The sequence below is a fragment of the Rhizomucor pusillus genome (genome assembly GCF_041956525.1).
Source record: "Rhizomucor pusillus strain CBS 183.67 unplaced genomic scaffold VTP01scaffold_3, whole genome shotgun sequence".
NCBI lineage: Eukaryota > Fungi > Mucoromycota > Mucoromycetes > Mucorales > Lichtheimiaceae > Rhizomucor > Rhizomucor pusillus.
The window spans coordinates 128,289-147,828 of NW_027192145.1; the positions used below are offsets into that span (position 1 = coordinate 128,289).

General features: G+C 45.4%; 11 protein-coding genes across 11 annotated transcripts in view; 6 read left to right on the plus strand and 5 right to left on the minus strand.

Moving 5' to 3' along the window:
- Positions 1–1,076: 1,076 nt before the first annotated feature.
- Positions 1,077–2,337, plus strand: VTP01DRAFT_6233 (uncharacterized protein; the record flags this gene model as incomplete). The annotated part of the gene is made up of 7 exons (XM_069385112.1): positions 1,077–1,239; positions 1,305–1,378; positions 1,452–1,479; positions 1,547–1,674; positions 1,737–1,920; positions 1,985–2,139; positions 2,197–2,337. 7 exons carry the CDS (start codon positions 1,077–1,079, stop codon positions 2,335–2,337), a joined length of 873 nt encoding a protein of 290 aa, XP_069242606.1.
- Positions 2,338–3,106: 769 nt separating this feature from the next.
- Positions 3,107–3,882, plus strand: VTP01DRAFT_6234 (uncharacterized protein; the record flags this gene model as incomplete). Its single annotated transcript, XM_069385113.1, has 5 exons — positions 3,107–3,142; positions 3,210–3,319; positions 3,377–3,526; positions 3,586–3,708; positions 3,774–3,882. The coding sequence occupies 5 exons, from the start codon at positions 3,107–3,109 to the stop codon at positions 3,880–3,882; spliced, it is 528 nt and encodes a 175-aa protein (XP_069242607.1).
- A 90-nt stretch (positions 3,883–3,972) lies between these two features.
- Positions 3,973–5,848, minus strand: VTP01DRAFT_6235 (uncharacterized protein; the record flags this gene model as incomplete). Its single annotated transcript, XM_069385114.1, has 9 exons — positions 3,973–4,161; positions 4,223–4,270; positions 4,329–4,463; positions 4,575–4,830; positions 4,891–5,047; positions 5,106–5,300; positions 5,376–5,441; positions 5,503–5,555; positions 5,616–5,848. The coding sequence occupies 9 exons, from the start codon at positions 5,846–5,848 to the stop codon at positions 3,973–3,975; spliced, it is 1,332 nt and encodes a 443-aa protein (XP_069242608.1).
- A 471-nt stretch (positions 5,849–6,319) lies between these two features.
- On the minus strand, positions 6,320–6,705 carry VTP01DRAFT_6236 (uncharacterized protein; the record flags this gene model as incomplete). Its single annotated transcript, XM_069385115.1, has 3 exons — positions 6,320–6,448; positions 6,505–6,618; positions 6,676–6,705. 3 exons carry the CDS (start codon positions 6,703–6,705, stop codon positions 6,320–6,322), a joined length of 273 nt encoding a protein of 90 aa, XP_069242609.1.
- Positions 6,706–6,885: 180 nt separating this feature from the next.
- On the plus strand, positions 6,886–9,141 carry VTP01DRAFT_6237 (uncharacterized protein; the record flags this gene model as incomplete). The annotated part of the gene is made up of 3 exons (XM_069385116.1): positions 6,886–6,917; positions 6,976–7,134; positions 7,200–9,141. 3 exons carry the CDS (start codon positions 6,886–6,888, stop codon positions 9,139–9,141), a joined length of 2,133 nt encoding a protein of 710 aa, XP_069242610.1.
- Positions 9,142–9,303: 162 nt separating this feature from the next.
- On the plus strand, positions 9,304–10,388 carry VTP01DRAFT_6238 (uncharacterized protein; the record flags this gene model as incomplete). The annotated part of the gene is made up of 4 exons (XM_069385117.1): positions 9,304–9,328; positions 9,385–9,491; positions 9,561–9,687; positions 9,748–10,388. The coding sequence occupies 4 exons, from the start codon at positions 9,304–9,306 to the stop codon at positions 10,386–10,388; spliced, it is 900 nt and encodes a 299-aa protein (XP_069242611.1).
- Positions 10,389–10,448: 60 nt separating this feature from the next.
- On the minus strand, positions 10,449–11,226 carry VTP01DRAFT_6239 (uncharacterized protein; the record flags this gene model as incomplete). Its single annotated transcript, XM_069385118.1, has 5 exons — positions 10,449–10,599; positions 10,663–10,724; positions 10,789–10,910; positions 10,975–11,037; positions 11,097–11,226. 5 exons carry the CDS (start codon positions 11,224–11,226, stop codon positions 10,449–10,451), a joined length of 528 nt encoding a protein of 175 aa, XP_069242612.1.
- A 349-nt stretch (positions 11,227–11,575) lies between these two features.
- Positions 11,576–12,114, plus strand: VTP01DRAFT_6240 (uncharacterized protein; the record flags this gene model as incomplete). The annotated part of the gene is made up of 4 exons (XM_069385120.1): positions 11,576–11,621; positions 11,687–11,841; positions 11,895–12,025; positions 12,090–12,114. The coding sequence occupies 4 exons, from the start codon at positions 11,576–11,578 to the stop codon at positions 12,112–12,114; spliced, it is 357 nt and encodes a 118-aa protein (XP_069242613.1).
- A 295-nt stretch (positions 12,115–12,409) lies between these two features.
- Positions 12,410–15,979, minus strand: VTP01DRAFT_6241 (uncharacterized protein; the record flags this gene model as incomplete). The annotated part of the gene is made up of 12 exons (XM_069385121.1): positions 12,410–13,122; positions 13,185–13,581; positions 13,643–13,831; positions 13,885–13,973; positions 14,040–14,713; positions 14,777–14,990; positions 15,047–15,134; positions 15,196–15,284; positions 15,360–15,416; positions 15,492–15,583; positions 15,639–15,706; positions 15,770–15,979. 12 exons carry the CDS (start codon positions 15,977–15,979, stop codon positions 12,410–12,412), a joined length of 2,880 nt encoding a protein of 959 aa, XP_069242614.1.
- Positions 15,980–16,686: 707 nt separating this feature from the next.
- VTP01DRAFT_6242 (uncharacterized protein) lies at positions 16,687–17,999 on the plus strand (the record flags this gene model as incomplete). Its single annotated transcript, XM_069385122.1, has 5 exons — positions 16,687–16,810; positions 16,896–17,067; positions 17,129–17,465; positions 17,531–17,707; positions 17,769–17,999. 5 exons carry the CDS (start codon positions 16,687–16,689, stop codon positions 17,997–17,999), a joined length of 1,041 nt encoding a protein of 346 aa, XP_069242615.1.
- A 348-nt stretch (positions 18,000–18,347) lies between these two features.
- VTP01DRAFT_6243 (uncharacterized protein) overlaps positions 18,348–19,540 on the minus strand; it is a gene marked incomplete at both ends in the record, with an annotated part of 3,627 nt that continues 2,434 nt past the window's right edge. The window contains 3 exons of the mRNA XM_069385123.1: positions 18,348–18,433; positions 18,503–18,559; positions 18,629–19,526. Coding sequence (XP_069242616.1) covers positions 18,348–18,433; positions 18,503–18,559; positions 18,629–19,526 — 1,041 coding nt within the window. The remainder of the gene's footprint in view (positions 18,434–18,502; positions 18,560–18,628; positions 19,527–19,540) is intronic.

The following is a 19,540-nucleotide window of genomic DNA, read 5'->3' on the forward strand; positions in this document are numbered from 1 at the left end:
GCTGTCGCGTATTTCACATTACACCGAGATCGGTCCGACCTGATATTATGTCAACTTATACCTCACCATCTTCATGTTCTTCTCAGTCTAGAAAAAGAAGAACACCGTCTTCACCCGATCATAATATATCCTCTGTCGAAAGGATCTTCTTTTAGATGTTGTAATACGTGCTTGCTTAGGGTGATGCGTTCGATGCGCTATCTTTCTGCAATACAGTACTGGATCCAATGATAGTAAATACGACAGTCTATACAGCTTTTTGCTTACAGTTGCGCATAAATTACAGTCTAATTCGGTTGCTCATAATAAAGAAGCAAGAAAAAAGACGCGTCGACATTATCATGCGGCTGGATCAGATGGCGGAATATGTAGATCGCTACCAGAAAAATATAGTCCATCGGTTCGAATACGCCTTAGCAGGGCATTGATGCATGCGTAGCAAAACCAAGGTAAGGGAGGCAGACACCAAAAATACTCCACATCCTAGCTACAAACATTGATAACGGCTTGCGTTCGAATCAGCTATGACTGCTGCGGAGATCTACCCAGAAATGCTTTATTTTTTATGACCTCAATAATAATTATAATTAAGATCCAAAATCCATAAGATGAACTATCGTATTCCACTTGTGTCGAGCAGAGAAGTCAGTAAGGTTACCAACACCGAGCAGGAGAGAACTGCTACGCCTCGCATGAAGTGAAACTTGCTTAGCAGCTGCAATACTATGGTTTGGATAGTATGATCAGTTAATTATTTGCTTGTGAAGATGGTATGTAAATACCTCGCCTCTCTATGACAATCTACACCGTCAGTAAGTGTTCAGTGAAATGTCCGACAGCGAACGTTGTGCTTGGAAGATCATTCTATTCGAACCGTCCATGAATCGACAAGTAAACGGGTCATAACAGCCATCCGGTAACCTAACAATAAGTACATATTATATGACAAATTGATACGATATACAAGAGTTCGACGGCTGTCCTGCATCTTCTCGAATTTTCTATGACTATTTTTTTTGGCTGTGCATGAAAGTCCTCTTCTTCGATCACCACTTTCCTTTTTTAACACTTATATCATGGAAAAACTGCTACAGTGGGCCGTCAACAACAGCAACCAAGAAGAACTCAAAAGGCAGGCCGAGGCTATTCGACGCGGCGAACTCAAGGCAGATCAATCCAAGTTTGATCCCGCAGTTATTGAGGCAATCCTTGGCAAGGACGATGCCACGCGTATGAAAGGTAACAGCGAGACGCGAGACGCTAATCGTTGGATCGATCCAAGCTTACAAACTTTTTTCATACAGAGGCTGTTGACTGCATTGTTGATCCCAACGATACGCTTGAAAATAAAGAGATCGCGCTTGATAACTTGGAAATGGTAAGCGAGAGCTCTTGACGAGCCGCAGACTTTGGTGGTGACTAATAATGTCTATCGCAAAACAATTATCTAGCTTGTGGAACACATCGATAATGCCATGAGTAAGTTACGATGGTTTCAACATTGCAGACTCATGGATGTAACTCTGGACCGCGTCGTTTTTGATAGATGTTGACAAGATGAAATTATGGCCACCTATCTTGGAGCAATTGAAATCACCAGAACCAGCTATCCGGAAAGGCGTCGCTTGGGTGTGCGGAACAGCAGTGCAAAATAATCCCAATGCACAGCAAGCAGTATGTATTGACCAACAGTTACTCGAAGGTATTTGAGTTTTGCTCACGTAGGATGAATATAGTTCTTAGCAAACAACGGTCTGGAGCCTCTGGTAACATTACTCCGGGAAGAAAAGGATAAAGAGGTCAAAGCAAAAGTGATCTATGCTATTTCTGGACTTTTGAAGCATTGCCCCGAGGCAGTGAAAGCATTCAAAGAGAAAGGCGGTTTTGAGGCGCTGCAAGATATCATCAAAAACACTGACGGTAGTATACAGAAGCGAAAGCATATACTTTGATGTTTGATCCTCATATAATGATGTGTTTATAGATATGGCTGCGTTGCGCAAAGTCATTTTCATGTACAATAGCTTGATGATTGAGAATGATGATTTGGCATCCGAACTATTGAAACATCATGCCTTGGATGATTTGGATACCGTTCTTGTAAAATACACCGGGCAAGACGAGGATCTGACAGAAAAGGTAGGTATCAAACAGCCATTTTTTTTTTCTCTGAGCTAAGCCATCATCTTTGTAAAGACCTTGCGAACACTCGCAACGCTTTGCAGCAAGACGTCGCAGCCATTACCCGCAGCTGTGAAGCCTCACGTGCAAGAGGCGAAGAAGGTGTACACAGAGTTAGGGTTGGATGAGTCAGAGTGGAATACATTGTTGGCATAAGCCTTTCATTTTTCATTTTTTCTTTGTTAATATTGATATTTCGAGAGGATGCAAGAGACGCCATCATTGCAAATGCTAGCCGCCTCTAAGTCTCTCCCTTTTGGTCTGACAACGGGCGTTCGTTGAGCATCAAGGGGTAGAATACAGATGCTCATTGGTAAGTTCCGTGCCTTTATAAGCTTCTATGTGAGTCATTTTACTCTAAAGAAGAAAACAGCGGCTGCTCGACTTGCACCCCATTAAATAGCTTTGTAATCAAAGTCCGCATCATCGTTGTGACGGTGAATCCAAATCGACACCCCGATCAAGCAAGTTTGCGCACACAAGTCCGAAAACGTTGTACCTTGAAATAAGCTTGTTTGTACCATGTTACCTTGTATTGGTATCCCATTCGCATCATCCGCTACGTTTAACAGTGGGACAGCCAATCTTTCAGGTGCGGACAAATATTAGTGTGTATACGTTCGTGAGATGTATCTATACTTAACGCATATATAAGAGTCTGCTGGTGCGGGCAGATCCTAAGAGATCATTGCTAAGTTAAGGCTGAACTACCTTCCACCTTCCCAGACGCCTTTGATTTACCACTCCATTCTACGTATCCATTGTTATTACAATTCGATATCCATGATAATCAAATAAAGCCTGTAAATAGAACATCCAAGTGGCAGCTGTCCATTCGCTTGTGTGGGAGAGCTCGAACCCTCCCCCTTTCATTCACCGCGCAGCGCTCAACTTGACACGTCGCGTACTTTAACTGCATCTAACAATGTTTGCCGAACTGCGACGTATGAATGCGCGACAAGTAAAAAGAAGAATACGCCAGCTACAGATAACCCGTTTGTTAACTGACGACGCTCGGGTACTTATAGGTCGCGCTCCAAGTCCTCAACATTGCCACCATCCTGGCATCGGCGTTCATGATATGGAAAGCCATGGGACTGATCCTGAACAATGAAAGTCCCATCGTCGTCGTCTTGAGGCAAGTTCTATGTTTTCTATGTTTTTGCAACAGTACGTAGTATTGAACGGCTTCCAGTGGAAGTATGGAACCTGGTTTCCACCGCGGCGACGTTTTGGTCCTCAGCCTTCCACAGAACGATCCCATCGATGTGAATGATATTTGCGTCTTCAAGCTACCTGGACGGGATGTTCCAATTGTGCATCGTGTCATCAAACTTCACGATGAGTAAGTCTTGTAGCAGATCCAATGGAAGAATAGCTCTAAAGTGCCATAATCATTTACAGTGCACAAACTCAAAAGCAATATTTACTAACCAAGGGTGATAACAACCCAAAAGATGATCGTGGACTTTACGACCGTAACCAGATGTGGATTCATCGGGAACACGTTGTTGGCAAAGTCAAAGGGTGAGCGATTTGCAGCGAAACACTTGTGTGTAATGCCAATCGTTACTTATACCAATATCTCGCAGATTCGTACCTTACATCGGCTTACTCACTATCGTTATCAACGACTATCCATGGCTCAAGTTTGCGTTATTGGGAGTCATTGGATTATTTGTGCTCGTACACAGAGAATAAATCATATAGGATACCCTCGTCGCAAACATTATCTCGTAATGATGATAATATACAATGTTTAGTTTATGCAATTTTGACTACAATGAATGTTCATGACAAGTACTTGATGGCGACAAAGTCTGCAAAGTCATACGTTCTCGTCCTCTCTTCTTCCTCGTCTTCTTCTTCATCGTTAATAGTCAAATCAAACTTGCCCTTGGTCTTCTTCTTGACAAATTCAGGTAGAATTTCCACTGCAACTTGCTGGGCATCAGGATCAACTTGTATCACTTTGACATGCTACATATGAAGTTAGTCAGTCTTGCAAATCTCCCTGAATTCCAACTTCATTGCCACCGACCTTCCAGTCAGATATTTCCGGGGTATAGTTCTCGGTCATTTCAATTGCCTAAGTAGGATTGTTAACATTGTCTTGTGCAGAACAAAAGCTTCCTGTGAACACTTACTCTGATAGCCAGTATTTCTCCTTCCTTTGGCGTGGGTTCTTCTGTGAAACTAGCATTTCTCAATTCATCGTAACTGTATGTCTTTGTGAATTCCTCTTTTTGCTCCGTTACGTCGGCGTAGATTACATCGCTCGTCTGTACGGGGTATCGAAAATTGTTGATTTGGTGAGTTCTCTTGTGATTTGGATACCCCTCATGCGCTGTAATGATCCCGACAGCTTGCGGGGTGTAAGAAAATCCACTTGCCATCGCATCCTCGTTAGCATCTTCTTGCTCTTCTTCCTGTTGTTCTTGTGCTTCTTGATCCTGGGCGTAATATCCGTCGTTAGCAGGTTCTTGTTGTTCTGGGTACTCTGTCGCAAAGTAATCCTGGTTGTCGACTTGTTCTTCTTGGACGTTTTCTTCATTGTCGAAGTATATATGTCCAGTCGATGGATAACCAGTGTAGTACTCATCCTGATTGGTGGAAACATAGAGTTCATCGCTAGCATTTTGAACATCGCTGCGAGGAAAAGTATGACTCTTAGCATCCAGCAAGTCATTGTCGCAAAATGCTCCATACTTTGATTGCTCTTGTGTTTGTTCCTTAGTATTTGCCTCTTGAAGAGCTTCTTGTCGTTTGAATTGCTTCAGTTTACGACGGCGCTGGTTTCTCTTCTTTGTTCGCGAGGAGCCTTCATATGGTTTGCCACGATTGACGATATCCTGATCCGCGTTATCTAGATTACGTTCGGTTAGCATATGAACCATTCTCCACAGCATTGACAGATCGCTTACCTGTTTGCACTTTCTTGTCCTCCTCCTCTCTTTCCTTCTTTTCCTTCTTTTTCTCTTCTTCCTGCTTTTTGTCTTTTCGTTTCTCCTTTTCTGCTGCTTTGGCTTTCTCTTTCTCTTTTTCTTTTTTCTTTTCCTCCTTCTTGGCGCGCTTCTGTTCCTTCTGCTCTAACTTTTTCGCCTCGTCTTTTTTCTTTTCTACAAACAGCGTGAACAAGTGAGACTTTCTGATGCGAGTCCGGAACCAAGCTAGATATTTTATTTCTTTTCTACCTTCTTTGCGCGCTTTTCTCACTTTTTTGGATGTTTTGGTGCTCTTGCCATCTTCCTTTTCGATTTCTTGTATATAAAGTTCAGTATCTGAGGTAAATGATGAGCTCTCAAGTTGACTTCAATTTACCTTCTTCAGCCCTTCGTTTGAGGCCTTTGGATACGCCAGGAATGTTTCTAACACTGATACGCGCAAAAAATTGTTAATGTGATGCAAGTAGCATACCACTCTCCTAGAGTTACCTGATAAGTTCGTTTTCGCGTAAGAGTCCTATCAATGGTTGCCAGGGTAAGAACTGGAAATCGCCGAGCCAGAGGCTCAATGACGAGGCTGGCGGTTCAAGCTGCAGGTCACTCTTGATACGCTTGAGAAGATCTTGAATAGTTAAATCATTGCCGCTATCGAGTGCGATCGGGTACATGCATTGAAGAACAGGGAGAGGCTCCTCTGTTCTGAGCGCAATTCGGAGAGACATTGCAACGATTGGAAAGGAAGTGGAAGTATTGCTGCTGCTGCTGCTATGTCAAACTACGCGGTGGTGGCAATAAAAGAGCGGCGCGTCAAATTTGCATTTTGCCAAAATCAAGCAGGGACAGATCCGTCCAAGGCCAAAAGGCAACGCACCCAACGAATTTAAGGTATCGTACTACTGCGAGAGCGTTGCAGACTGATCTATAGATCGATAGATCTTGTGCTTTGAAGCATTATCATACTTGTCTACATTAGACATTCATAGACAACATGTCAGATCAAATAAAGTAGCGTTAGTATCTACAGTGAAGAGATTCGTACAAGAGGCATGGCCTAGTTTTCATTTGCATTTATTTGAAGCGGTAGGATGCTCGTCAATTGGTAATATTTCTGTTTGCTTGATGGAGTGGGGTTATGCGAGGAATATAGTTACAGTAATGATAATGTACAATTTCCAGGTGGAAAGCAATTGATTCTATTCTTGGGTTTGCTGCTCCTGTTGTTGTTGCTGCTGCTGCTGTTTATATTTTCGCCATCGTTCTTCTCTCTCTTGTTTCATCTTGTTAAGCGCTTCTTTCACTTCGTCAGATGTAGTTGGTGGTTTCTACACATATATCATTGTCAGAATATTGCAGCAATCTCTAAAGTAGATAGACATACATGTGTCGTCTCATAATCCGGCCAGAACTTGATGCCTTTAACGTGTCTATCGTAAAAGTCGGGACCTCCAAAGTACAACATTACACCGACAGGAAAGAACACATAAAATCCGAACTATGCAGAGAAATGGTCATTGCTGTGATTCTATGCGAGATTCCCAGTCTGGTTTACCTTGACGACCTCCAGCCGAGGTCCTCCCATTTTTGAAATGTTTATGCAGTTATTGGAGAAAACAAGTGTGGGCTGTCAACTTTTGCCTGCCTGGCCCGAGTGACAAATCAAGTCACGGCTTACCGGTCTGGGTTACAAAGTTGGCATGAAGAAAGGCTGGCCTTGGCGACCCGCAAGTTCTCTGTCGCTCCCTTTTCCCTTGTCTTGACCATGGCCGAATCCATTTCTTTGGAAGAAACAAAGTACGTATACCAATCAAGCAGTAAATTTCGACAATGCTCTAACAAAGTTTCTTTACAGTAAGCTTCGAGAGCAACTTGGTCTCAAACCTCTCGGTGCCGATGACGAAGAAACCGAAACTGTTGATCCAGAAAGACAGGCCTACGAGAATTACCAAAGACAAAAAGATGAAGAAGAAAGTGCTAAAAAAGCAGAAGAGATCAAGGCTAGAATTGAAAGGTAAGCACTGAATTGACGAAGATGTGTGTATAATGGAATTGTACTTACAGTGGGCGACATTTTAGATCAAAGAATCGTAAAAAGAATCTGGAAAAGCTCAAAGGCAAAGGGCTCGGTGAAGCCGACGACGAGAATGAAAGTACACTGGACTGGATTCGTAAAAGCCGACAGCGAGAAAAAGAACTTGCTGCGAAGCGTGCTCGCGAGCAGGCTGAAATGGACAATACCTTTACACAATCGTCATACAATGCCCAGGATTTGTCGGGTATCAAGGTAGCTCACGATTTATCAGAGTTCAACGAAGGCAGTGAAGTCATCTTGACTTTAAAAGATCGCGGCATTTTGGATGAAGATGAAGACGAGCAGGCTGACGAGTTGACGAATATCCAACTGGAAGAGAAGGAACGCCTGCAAAAGAATCTGGAAAACAAAAAGAAGAAGCCTGGATACAACCCCTATGACGATGAAGAGTTTTTGCTAGGTGGTGCAAAGAAGAGTTTGTTACCGCAGTACGAAGAAGATACCAAACCACAAGGATTCGTCATTGGCTCGGGAGGCAAAGTGGATGTTCAGAAAGAACAAGAAAAGAGCGTTTCTGAGAAGATCAAAGCACACACTTTATCTTATGAAAAGATGCAGGAGATTAAGGACTATTATACCCAGGAAGAAGTTAATCTATCGTTCAAGAAACCAAAGAAGAAGAAGAAAAAGGATAAGCTTCGCAAGCGAGTCACTGATGAGGAGCCTGTGGTAGCAGCAGCTGAGCCTCAAGAATCATCAAATGGATCCGAGGAACAACTAAAGGCAACACCAACGCCGCCGCCAAAAACGATCGATGCGGATGCCAACTTTGTCGACGACGATGAGCTTCAGCAAGCACTCTCTCGAACGCGCCGAGCTGCAAACAAACAACGCCAGAAACTTGCAAAGAAGATGACACCAGAAGATATTGCACGATCCATCGCGGAGCAACGTCAACAGCAGGATGGTGCGGAGGAAAATGAGGAGCAGGAAGGCGGGTTAGTGCTATCGGAAATGAGCGAATTCGTAAACTCGCTTGGAAATGCTCCTGTATATACTCCTCGCGAATCTCTGCGCAGACACCAACGAGAATCGAGTGCAGCCATATCTGAAGCCAGCGTCGAATCGATGCAGGATGTACAGCCCAGCAGAATCGAAGAAGTACTTGAAGACCAGCCTGAGCCTGAAATGATGGAAGAAGACGTAAAATCAGAGAGAGACGAACGAACAGAGTCCAAGAAAGTCGCGGAAGAAGCAGCACCGATATTAGAAGAACCTCTGGTCAGCAAAGGTTTAGCAGCTACGTTGTCGCTGTTGAATCAAAAGGGCTTGGTATCGAAACCAAGCGAGGAGCAGATTGAGAGAGATCGAGTGGCAGCAGAGCGGATGCGATGGATTGCTGAACAAAAGAGACGCGATCTGCAGCGTGAGCGAGAGCGAGAACGAGAACGGCAACGGAACCGCGAGCGTGACTCTGGACGTAGCAGCCGAGACAAGGAACGACAACGTGAGAGAGAGCGCGAACGTGAGCGCGAGAAAGAGTTGGAAGAACGAGAAGCTATGCGCGAATTTGAAAAGCGCATGGAAAATTACAAACCAGATGTCAAACTGGAATACGTCGACGAATATGGCCGACAAATGAATACAAAGGAAGCTTTCCGTTTCATGTCGCATAAATTCCACGGAAAGACGTCTGGCAAAGCAAAGACCGAGAAGCGTATGAAGAAACTAGAGGAGGAACTTCGACTCAACATGATGAGCAGCACCGATACACCTCTCAACTTGGCTACGAAACTTTTAGAACGTCAGCAACGAACAGGCACTGCCCACGTAGTACTCAGCGTCGGAAACCGCGGTGTTGTCGCTCCTGATATTCCTAACCTTTCTGCAGCAGCGGAATCTTCAAAAGCAGCAGGAAGCAAACGACCGCGCGCCGGCAGTGAGGACGAGGATGCAACGGCAGAAGGAAGCAAAAAGCGTAAATAATTAACAAACTTTAAATAAATTGTTCATGTATATCTTTCTTTTGTCTTACATGTATAAGCAGATCTTGCTGGAGAAGTAAGATCTCCACCGGAGTTCAATTCTCTTGGAATTTACGCATTGTCCTTCCTCACTCACGACCTACTACTTTTCCAGCTTTCGAGGATGGCTGCGATTCGTATCGGCTACGGTAAAGAGCTCTGTAATGTTGACACGATCAAAACAATGAGCTCAACTGGTGGCTAGTTCCCGAGCATTTTTCGACACCTTTGCTTATGGCCCGCGACAAGGGCTTCTTTGCCGAGAATGGCGTGTCAGTCGAGCTTGTTTGCTGCCCCGGTGGCACCGGCGAGGTAAAAAAAAGACCGAGAGAACATTGTGGGATGGGATATATTCAGAGACCAGCTCGATGGCATTTTTAGATGACCCAAAAGCTCAAGAATAAGGAAATTGACATTGCAGTCGCCTTGACGGAGGGTCTTGTGGCGGGAATTAGCCAAGGCCAGGATTGGTACAAGATTGCGGGTACATACGTGGATGCACCCCTATGTACGTTTGTTTTTCTTTGATTTATCAAAGTGGGATAGTTAGCTAATAAGTGTTGTTAAGGCTGGGCAATCTCCACGGGCGCCAACTCCAAGCATGGTTCCATCGATACGCTGAACAAGACCAATGTGGCGATTTCTCGATTCGGTTCTGGGTCTCACATTATGGCGTATGTGCTTGCGGACCAGCAGGGTTGGCTTGGAAAGGACGAAGAGGAGCCGTTTACGTTTTCAGCACTCAACAACTTTCAAGCGATGCGCGACGCCGTGAACGCTGGCACTTGCGATTATTTCATGTGGGAGACGTTCACGACTAAACCATACCACGATTCTGGAGAAGTGAAGCGTATTGGCCAGATCACTCCACCTTGGCCAGCATTCTTGTTTGCTGCCCACACCGACCTGATCCGCGACCGCCCTGAAGATATCAAAAAGATCTTCCGTGCTACCGAGAAGGCATCCGCCTTGTTCACGGAGCAAAAGGGCAACGAGTCGGTGAAACTTGTCATGGATATTCTCGGATACAACGAGCAGGATGTTCGCAATTGGTTCAAGACCGTGCACTACGCTCCCGTCCAATCTCGCGTGTCGCGCTCGGCACTCCAGACAACCGTCACGACCCTCATTCGTGGCAAGGTCTTGTCGGCACCCGGTCCTTCTCCCGAAACCTTCATTGATGCCTCTGTCACTGAACTTGATCAATAAACTATAGATATCAACGTAAAAAGCAAAGCAAAAGAGCAAAAGCTATGATTGCCCGCCTCTCTATTCCTGTCTATTGAAGTAACGAGTCATTTGAACATCGGTTCTCTTCATGCCACATTTTTCGTAGAAAGCAACATTGTGCTCTGAGCAATTCAGGATGGTTTTGTAACAGTCGAGTTGTTGCGCCATATGGGTCAATTGCTCTACGAGTCTTGGCAAGAAGGTTAATGTTCAACATTTGTTTTCTAATCCTAATATCTGTCACTTTTTATACCTTGCACCTAATCGCTTGCCGCGCTGAGTATCACTGACAACTACGTCCTCAATGTGACCGATCTATATACATTTATGCGTTGTTAAAATTATCCATTTCCGAATCTATGAATATGAGATATGCTACCTGTCCGCAAGCATGCAAGAACTTGAACTCTACGATCAACGTAGCACACGCGACAATGGCTCCCTCAGCCTCAATGCAAATCACGAAAAATGTGCCCTGTCGCTTCATCAAATCGAAGCGTGCTTTTTGGTCCGATGTGAGTGTATACGTGGAGAGGTTATTGTTACGTATTGATCTTCTTGTTACCTAGAAACTGCTCTTCACTGATATCTCCGGTTATCGACAATTGACTCAGGACTTGAATGAAACCTGGTCACAAAAAAGTTAATTAACTGCCTACTAGAGTCCAGGACTGAAAAAAATCTCACCCTTGCTGAAATCATCTCTTCTTAAAGGGCGCAGAGTGTACCCATCAGACAACTGTGCCTGTACATGGCGTGAAATGAGTTTTGGAGAGAACAGGTGGGGATCATCGCTCTGTATCATGAAGCGTGTCATGGTTTGCAAGTGAGGAAAAGGGGCGATCCCGCGGAAGGAATGCGGCGATAAAATGATATATTGATGGGCCGCTTTTTGGGGGGTGGGGGTGGGGGTGGGATAAGTCCAGGGCACAGCAGCAGCAGCATAGAACATTAATGATAATGGCGACAGTGGTCGGCGTGGGGGGGGGGGAGAGGAGGAGAGGAGAGGAGGGGAGGAGAGGAGGGGAGGAGAGGAGATGGGGGTACGATGAGGAGGGGCAAAGATGAAGAGCTCCCCCAATCGGGAAGCAAATAAGCAGCAGCATGCAGGGCAGCAACAAATGTTCTTTTCAGTCCGTTCTCGTTGTTTCACACCCTAATACACCATGTTTGCAGTGTCGCAACGCCGCGCTTTAGCCACGTCGGCTCGTGGTAAGTTCGTTCGTGTCACAGCAGGCCAGCCGAGGTCATCACCATCACTGAACAACATTCATTAGCTTTTGAAAAGTACATTGTCATTGCTAGGGATTTCCCGGACCCAGACGCGCTGCTCAGACGCATGGCCGTGCGTGACAAACACTTGGAAAATATCAAACCTGCGCTCGAATCAAAGAAACTCATTGCTGGTGGCCCCATGTTTGACTCGCACGACGTATGTGGATGAGGACATACTAAAATGCAATTGCATTTAATATCGTCGTTTAGAATGGAAAAATGACGGGAAGCTGCATGATCGTCGAAGCCGCCAGCCGCGAAGAGGTGGAAAAAATGATCACCGACGATATCTATGTAAAGGGCAAGGTCTGGGAGTCGTGGGATATCTATCCCTGGAAAGTGTACGTGCTGTTATCTAAAACTTGCATTGCTGCTACTGTTTCTCTAACTATCCATCCAAAAAAGCGTCATGGGAAAAATTGGCCAGTAAACATGTAATCTACATCTCGATTAATCTACCGACTTTTGAGTATACATATATGTATGTGCGTAGCTGTAAACTTTTTTCTTTTTCTTGTGCATGCAAGAACATCATATCCAATAAAAGCAATTGCAGCCCCTGAAGGACATTAGAGATAAAAATAATTAAAAATAATAATAAAATAACATAGTAAATAGTTTGCAGCCCGCGTCTCTAGATTTAGATGCGAACGTGGAAAAAGAGAGAGAGAGATGAGCGGAACCATGGATTTGTTCCTTTATGTACATCAGATGTTTTGGGAAAATTACAGATCCTCGTTGGCTCTTAGCACCATGTTCTTGAGGAATTTTTGCAAAACGTGCCGCATACGCTGAGGCGTCATCTTGGGAGAGTAGCGCCGTACACGGTATTCCAGGCACCGGGTAACAATATCCTTCGGAACAAACGACCGTTGCAGTTGCTCCACCGACATTCCAGCACCGTTGCAACTCTTGTCTGCGCTCGACTCTTTCTTTGGAAGCATGACCGACGTCGCTGGTCGACTGTAGTAAAACGACGGTGACATCCAGTTGGCGTGCGTGTTCTTTTGGTGTGACGGAGAATACCAGGTCGGTGACATGGACATGCTAGGAAGAATCGTGTTTGTAAACGATGGTTGGTATATAGGCGGTGGAGGTGGAGGTGGCGGCGGCGCCGCTGCTGCCGTTTGCTTCTGCGCAGGGGACGAGCCAGTCGTCGTCAATGGCAAAGAACCTAGTGAAGGTAGTTGCTTCGAAGCATCGTTTCCTCTATTTGATGCCTCCGATCCTTCAGTTTGACTGATATCGCTGGCTGCCGCTGACGGAGAAGCTACAGAAGTTGGCTGTGGAGATGATGGGACTGAGGGGCTTGCATTTGACGATGAAGATAGCGCCAGGTTCCGATAACTACTTCGCAGCGCAAATTCTGGAGGAATAATGTCTAACGTGACGGTATCTGTTTCATGTAGTGTTTGAATGGTTTGCAATATCTCTGGAACTTTAAACAATATCTCAATCTTTCCCGTCGAACAATCTCCACGTTTTTTTTTCGCGACTTACCATAAACGTACTCCAAAAATTCTCGGTTTTTAAATACTCGTTTCTCCTTCATTCTCTGGGTGATCTTGTGCCAAAAATTCGTCCGTTCTCTCCAGTACGGCCAGCCATACTGCATGAGGACAATCATGTTGCCTGCCTTTTCATCCCACCGCATAGCCGAGTCGATGGATGCCATGCCGCCACGCTGCTCTGATTCGCTGCTTAAGCTTACAACGAGATGTTTCATGCACCGCACCACCAGACCTTCTTGGGTGACCCTCATTAAACCGAATTCATGACCTTGAAAAATGCTCGCGATTGTGTGACAGTCGATCTCGTCCGCAATGAAATCCTTTTCGTCTAGTCCCTCTGGAATAGGAAATACAGATAAAATAATGGCTATCTCCAATGTAGATTGCTAAAAACCAAATATGGAGTTAACAAATGCAAGGCAGTGCAACTCGTTTACGTGAGTTTACCTGTATGCTTCCTACAAGCAAATATATAACGCCGATGTTGTATAATACACGGAATGCAAACATAAAAGGGATATCGTATTCGGATGATCGGCTGGTTTCTCTTGACTCGCGTCGTCGCTGGATCTCAATGCGATCACAGATATCTTGCGATAGCTTCAGTGCTTTTGCCAAGTTCCCAGGTATGGACGGCTACATGCACATATGAGGCACTGTTTCAATGCATGTATTTAGGGTGAACTTACTGATGACAAGGCTAAGTCGCTCCGGACTAGCAGCACAGCATTGTAAATATCAAATGGTAATTTATACTCTTCTATAACCCGGCAGAGTTCTAAGGGAATTTTTCGCAGAGTTAGCACCAGCTATAAGTGTCTGTTTCATTCCAGTTCTTTCTAACCTTGTTCCCAGCTGCCAAATACATTAACCCAATTTGTCTTGGGTGCTACCAAAACTGCCCATTGCCACAAATCGACCATGTGCCGCATGCAATCTGCTGCTTTGCTCAATGTTTGCAGCGCATCATCCACACCGCGCATGCAGTACGAATCGAGTCCCTTTCCGCGATCCAGCATATCGTCTAATTTAGGTTTCTTCGTCCGATGTTCCGAATCGCTCTGCTGTTGCTCTTCATTGTTTGCCTCTTCCGAATCTCGCTCTGAACCTTTTCGTTTGCGGCTGTTATCCTCTTCCTCTGTTGTAGACTTTTCTGACGACGTGATTGGCACTGTTCCTTCTCTTGACTGTGTTTCAGACGGGATATCCTGGCGACCTGCTTTGGCTGATGAGAAGGAAGGCTGCATGGCGCAGATGGGTATCAAGCAAGATTTTTCGTCCTTGCCATCGTCGCCGGCACATACTGATTTGTAGTAATCGTTGCCGAATTGTACTATTTGCGAAGCGGCTGCCATTGTCTCACACATGAAAGCAACTAGTACACGTATATCCTCTGCATTCTCGCTTCCTCCCTCCTCCGTATCGTCTTGGTCGATGCGAATGTTGCCTCGTTGTTCTTTCATGTACTGAAATCGATTTGTATGCGATAAGAAGTCAAGTCGTGTCAATCCTGAATACCTAAATTCATTGAAAGATTGTCATGTTGCCCGTAAAATGCAGTGACAGTTGAAGCCGACATACCCGCAGCAATCCAGCATGGCGCACGTGAATTTTACAAGTTCATTCCAATCGCGCTGTCCAATGTAATAACGCTGTCCAATGGCAAGGTATTGTTCAAACGAACTGTATGGAATAACGATATGGTGCTTGCTCTCTGTCGATTTCACCATCGGCTGCCGATCCCGTCCTGTAAGCAGTATTCTTTGTTTCCATAATCGCTGCAACAGCTCGGTCACTACGCAATAGTGAGTTCATCCGCTCTTCCTGGCATAGTTGCGAGACTATACTCACCCAACATCTTGATACACTTTTCACTGTGCTCCTGTTCCTTTGTTTCCAAAGACTGTGCACACAGTATCAGCAAATCGATTGCGCGGATCTGCATGGAAGGAATTAGAAGAAAAGTGTTTCGAACTAAAAAGATTCTCAAAACAACTCACCAAATACTTGTATGCATGGCGTGGGTAAGCCTGTATGTAGTCGAAGAGCACCTGGAATGCGCGTAGAATATCTTTATCCTCCCAATAGGCTGTTGACGAAAAAATATATATAATTAGGTAAGCATTGAAGGCGGATGATCTGTGTGGGACAATCCAACATTTACCTGCCACGTTTTCCACGATTGTTGACTGAATGAGGGCCGGAAGCGAAGCGAAAAATTCTAGTAGTCATCACACCAACGAAAATCAACAAATGACTGTATATCTCTTTGTCGTTCTCTCTCCAATTTACTCACTGCTCAGTTCCGAATCCCTGCCGGGATCAATTTCGTTGGCAACGTCCACGAGGTATCTCTGAAACTCTTCGTTCTGACCGCTGCTTGTTTGACTATTTATACGTGTTGTCAGCGTTTTAGCGAGAGAAAGGTTTGGATGCTACGTACAGCATGATGAAACTTTGGATAGCTTTATCCATGTTGCCAGTTCTTACTGCTTGTCGATGGTTGAGGAACTATAGACGTAACCATAAATAAGCATAGTCCTCCTCGTGACCTGTCTTGTCGCACTACAATACCTCGGTCTCAAAGGTCCGAATGTCTGGCTGATCGGGTGTCGCGTCGTTTCTCGTAGACGTGGGCGATGCTGGTAGTTGTCTCGCTTCATTTTCCCAGTGAGGTGGTAACATTGTAGACGAGTTTGAAATTGGAGCTGTGCTAGGAGCATCTTCGCGAGAGTGTCGGCGTGGTGGGCCACCGTCTCCCGAGGCAGTCGGGAAATGTGACATTGGGCAAAGACGTTGGCTGTCTTGAAACAGAGAGGAAGAAAGAGGGAGAGTCAAAAAAGGCTGAAGGTAAAAAGAAGGTCTGGGGTCAATGTCCGGGTGCGGGAAGGTCCCCCAGGTGCTGCTGCCACAACCCCGCGTTTGTCGGTGTCCCACTCAAAATAGGCCGTGTTGCTTCCATCTTATCTTTCCTCTCGAGGCATGCTTTCTCTATTGGTATTTGCCACCGGTACCAGCTGGAGCTCAAAGTTTTGCTTATAGGCTTTTCCTGACCCTCTCAATCAAACTATTTCGTTGTTGTATATGTTTGCTCTGTTTTCTGATCATCGTTATACACTCGCCCGTTAGCCAAAGTGCTGGTTCTCATTGAGAAAGCTTAAATATTTGCATTATGTGTTCTGGTATTCCTTGGATGTGAAGGAATGCATAATACATCCTTCACCCAAGAGTTGTTTCTTTTCGTTAGAGCACCAACCAATTTTTTCTCTCGATATATTAATGACTATTTATGCTTAAGAAATGAGGGTACGAGCAATATACATAGGGCCTATGACTGATAGTCGCGATCTTGTTAGCTGCTGTGTTCGTTTCCATGATACAACAAAGATGTTGGCTCACCACTTCACTTCAGGGCAAAAACTCCGCGTTCACTGCCCTCGGTCTTTCTCGCTCCTCTTTTCCTCTCTGACCAAATCTGTATTGAGACCGCGATGGCGTCTGCCCTATTCTACAACGAGAACGATGGTTTCGTCGACGGCATCTTGAGAGGATACTTTTCAGGCATTCTCAACTCTAACCAGTATCTCAACTTTACCCAGTGCGAGACGTTGGAAGGTGAGCTTTTTTTGACAGCGAGGAGCCGAGTAACGAGAAACTCTGTTGCTGAATGACTGACACGTACAACTCGATGTCAAAAAAGACTTGCGTCTGCAGCTTGGCTCTACAGATTACGGTACTCTTTTGCAGAATGAGCCTTCGCCAATCGCTACTTCCACCGTCTCGGACCGCTTAACGCAGCGTCTCGTCGAGGAATTCAACTACATTCGCGCCAACGCTGTCGAACCTCTATCCACATTCTTGGACTATATTACGCAAGTATCCTCAATATATATGACTTATTTTTTTAGCATGCTAACTACGCGTCGTGTGCAGATACCAATACATGATCGACAATGTTATCTTGTTGATTACGGGTACCCTTCACGAACGTGATACACACGAGCTCTTGGAACGCTGCCATCCACTTGGCGAGTTTGAATCCATGCCTGCATTGTGTGTGGCAACGACCGTCGCCGAACTCTACAACACTGTGCTTGTTGAAACACCACTAGCCCCGTATTTTGCAAACTGCCTCAGCGCCCAGGATCTTGACGAGCTCAACATTGAAATCATTCGCAATACCCTTTACAAAGCATATCTCGAGGATTTCTATGCATTTTGCCAAAAGCTTGGAGGACCCACCGCCGAGGTGATGGGCGAGATTTTGCGCGTAAGTTGTTGAGGATGAAACATCAAAGGGTCCCCTCAGCCGACTAAAAATGGTAACTTCCATAGTTTGAGGCCGATCGACGAACGATCAATATCACCATCAACTCGTTTGGCACAGAGTTACCCAAGGAAGACCGCAAAAAGCTTTTCCCTACCATTGGCCGCTTGTACCCCGAAGGCAACGCCAAGCTTGCCGTTGCAGACGAGTTTGAGCAGGTCAAGGCTGTATGCGACGTTTTCCATGTAAGTTAAAAAGCTTTAAAGAAAATTCACTGCTTGCATGCCAACCCGCAGCAAATCCTAGGAATACCGTGCATTTTTTGATACAACCTCAAGCGGCAAAACAATCGAGGACAAGTTCTTCGAGCACGAAGTCTTCCTGAACCGTCTAGCTTTCCAGCAGCAATTCAACTATGGCGTATTCTACGCCTACATTAAGCTCAAAGAACAAGAGATCCGCAACATTGTTTGGATCGCGGAATGCATTTCTCAGAACCAAAAAGACCGCATTAACAGTTACATTCCAGTCGTATAAAAATAATAAAATATCTGCGTGGAGAGTGAAACAATCAACAAGATAAAAATCTCTCTTGGATCTGCGGACACTAGAAATTATCGATGCAATAAAATACAGTGTACAATATACATAGCCAGAATTTTAAGTTGTGCCATCACGTATAACGAGACCCTTCGCACTTGTACGGACTTGAAAGGCAAGAAACGCAAAAGAAGAATACAAATGGTTTTCCATGTTTATAATAATAAGGATGACAAAAAGCATCCTGTCTTTATATAGGCTTATCTTTCTGACCAGCCCAAATGTCTTTATATTCAGCTAGTTTAAAGTCTTCTCTATTGGCTCGTATAGTCCAAAAGGCATTATTTACAGCTTGTCGTAGTACTTGTCGAGACCAGGGATGTCTTCAGCGAGACCCTTTCTCTTGCGGACAGCGCGGATGATGTCGTAGACTAGATGAAATTCCGGAAATTAGAGACACATCCATGCAAGAAATGCAAGTTACAAAAATGAAAACTTACCCTTGTTGCCAGCTTCCAAAGGATCGCCGGTCATGGGCTGCCAGTGGTCGAAGACGGCTGTGCGTAAAAAAGTTAAATGTAAATATCGATGGCCTCATTTATCAAAAGATGAAACAGATCACTTACCCTGAGGGAAGGCCTGACCAGCAGTGGCAGCACGCAGTTCGGAAGTGAAGCCGAAGGATTCGTTGACGGGCATGTAGGCCTTGATGTTCATCATGGGGGTACCAGGGCGCTGCTCTTCAGAGAAGACCATACCACGGCGACGGTTGAGGACAGAGTAGATACCACCGACGGCGTTCTCAGGGCACTGAATTTCGACCAAGTACATGGGTTCCTGGATACCGGGGGAGGCGGTCAAGACGGAAGCGTAGACGACACGACGGAAGGTAGGAATGATCTGACCACCACCTCTGTGGATAGCATCAGCGTGGAGAACAACATCAAGAATGTTGAAACGGCAGCCACGCATGTGTTCTTCAGCGAGAGGACCTTCCTTAGTAGCCCACTGGAAGGCAGCAACGCAAGAGTCCTTGATTTCGTTGAGGTATTGGACGGCCTTGGTGACATCGACGACAAGGTTAGGACCGGTGGCGTCGGGACCGAAGCACCAAATCTTACGGGCTTCAGTGACATCCCAGTTGTATTGGTCAGCAAGGACACGGGCACGAGCCTTGAAATCGTCCTTGGGGCCGACCTTGCCGGTTTCAATGTCCTTGGAGAGTTCTTCATCAAGGGGCATAGCACGCATGAAGATACGGTTGTGCTTGTTGGGAGACTTGGACAAGCAGTCCATGCTGGATTCAGCAGTGACGGTTTCACGGTACTGGACGACAGGGTCACCAGTGCGGATGGGGACCTGAGCGTGGTCTTCCTCAAGATCCTTCAAGATAATTTCCAAGTGAAGTTCACCAGCACCAGCGACAATGTGTTCACCAGAGTCAGAGGTGTAGGTCAAGACACAAGGATCAGACTTGGCAAGACGCTTGAGACCCTCGACGAGCTTGGGCAAGTCGTTGGCGTTCTTGACATCGACAG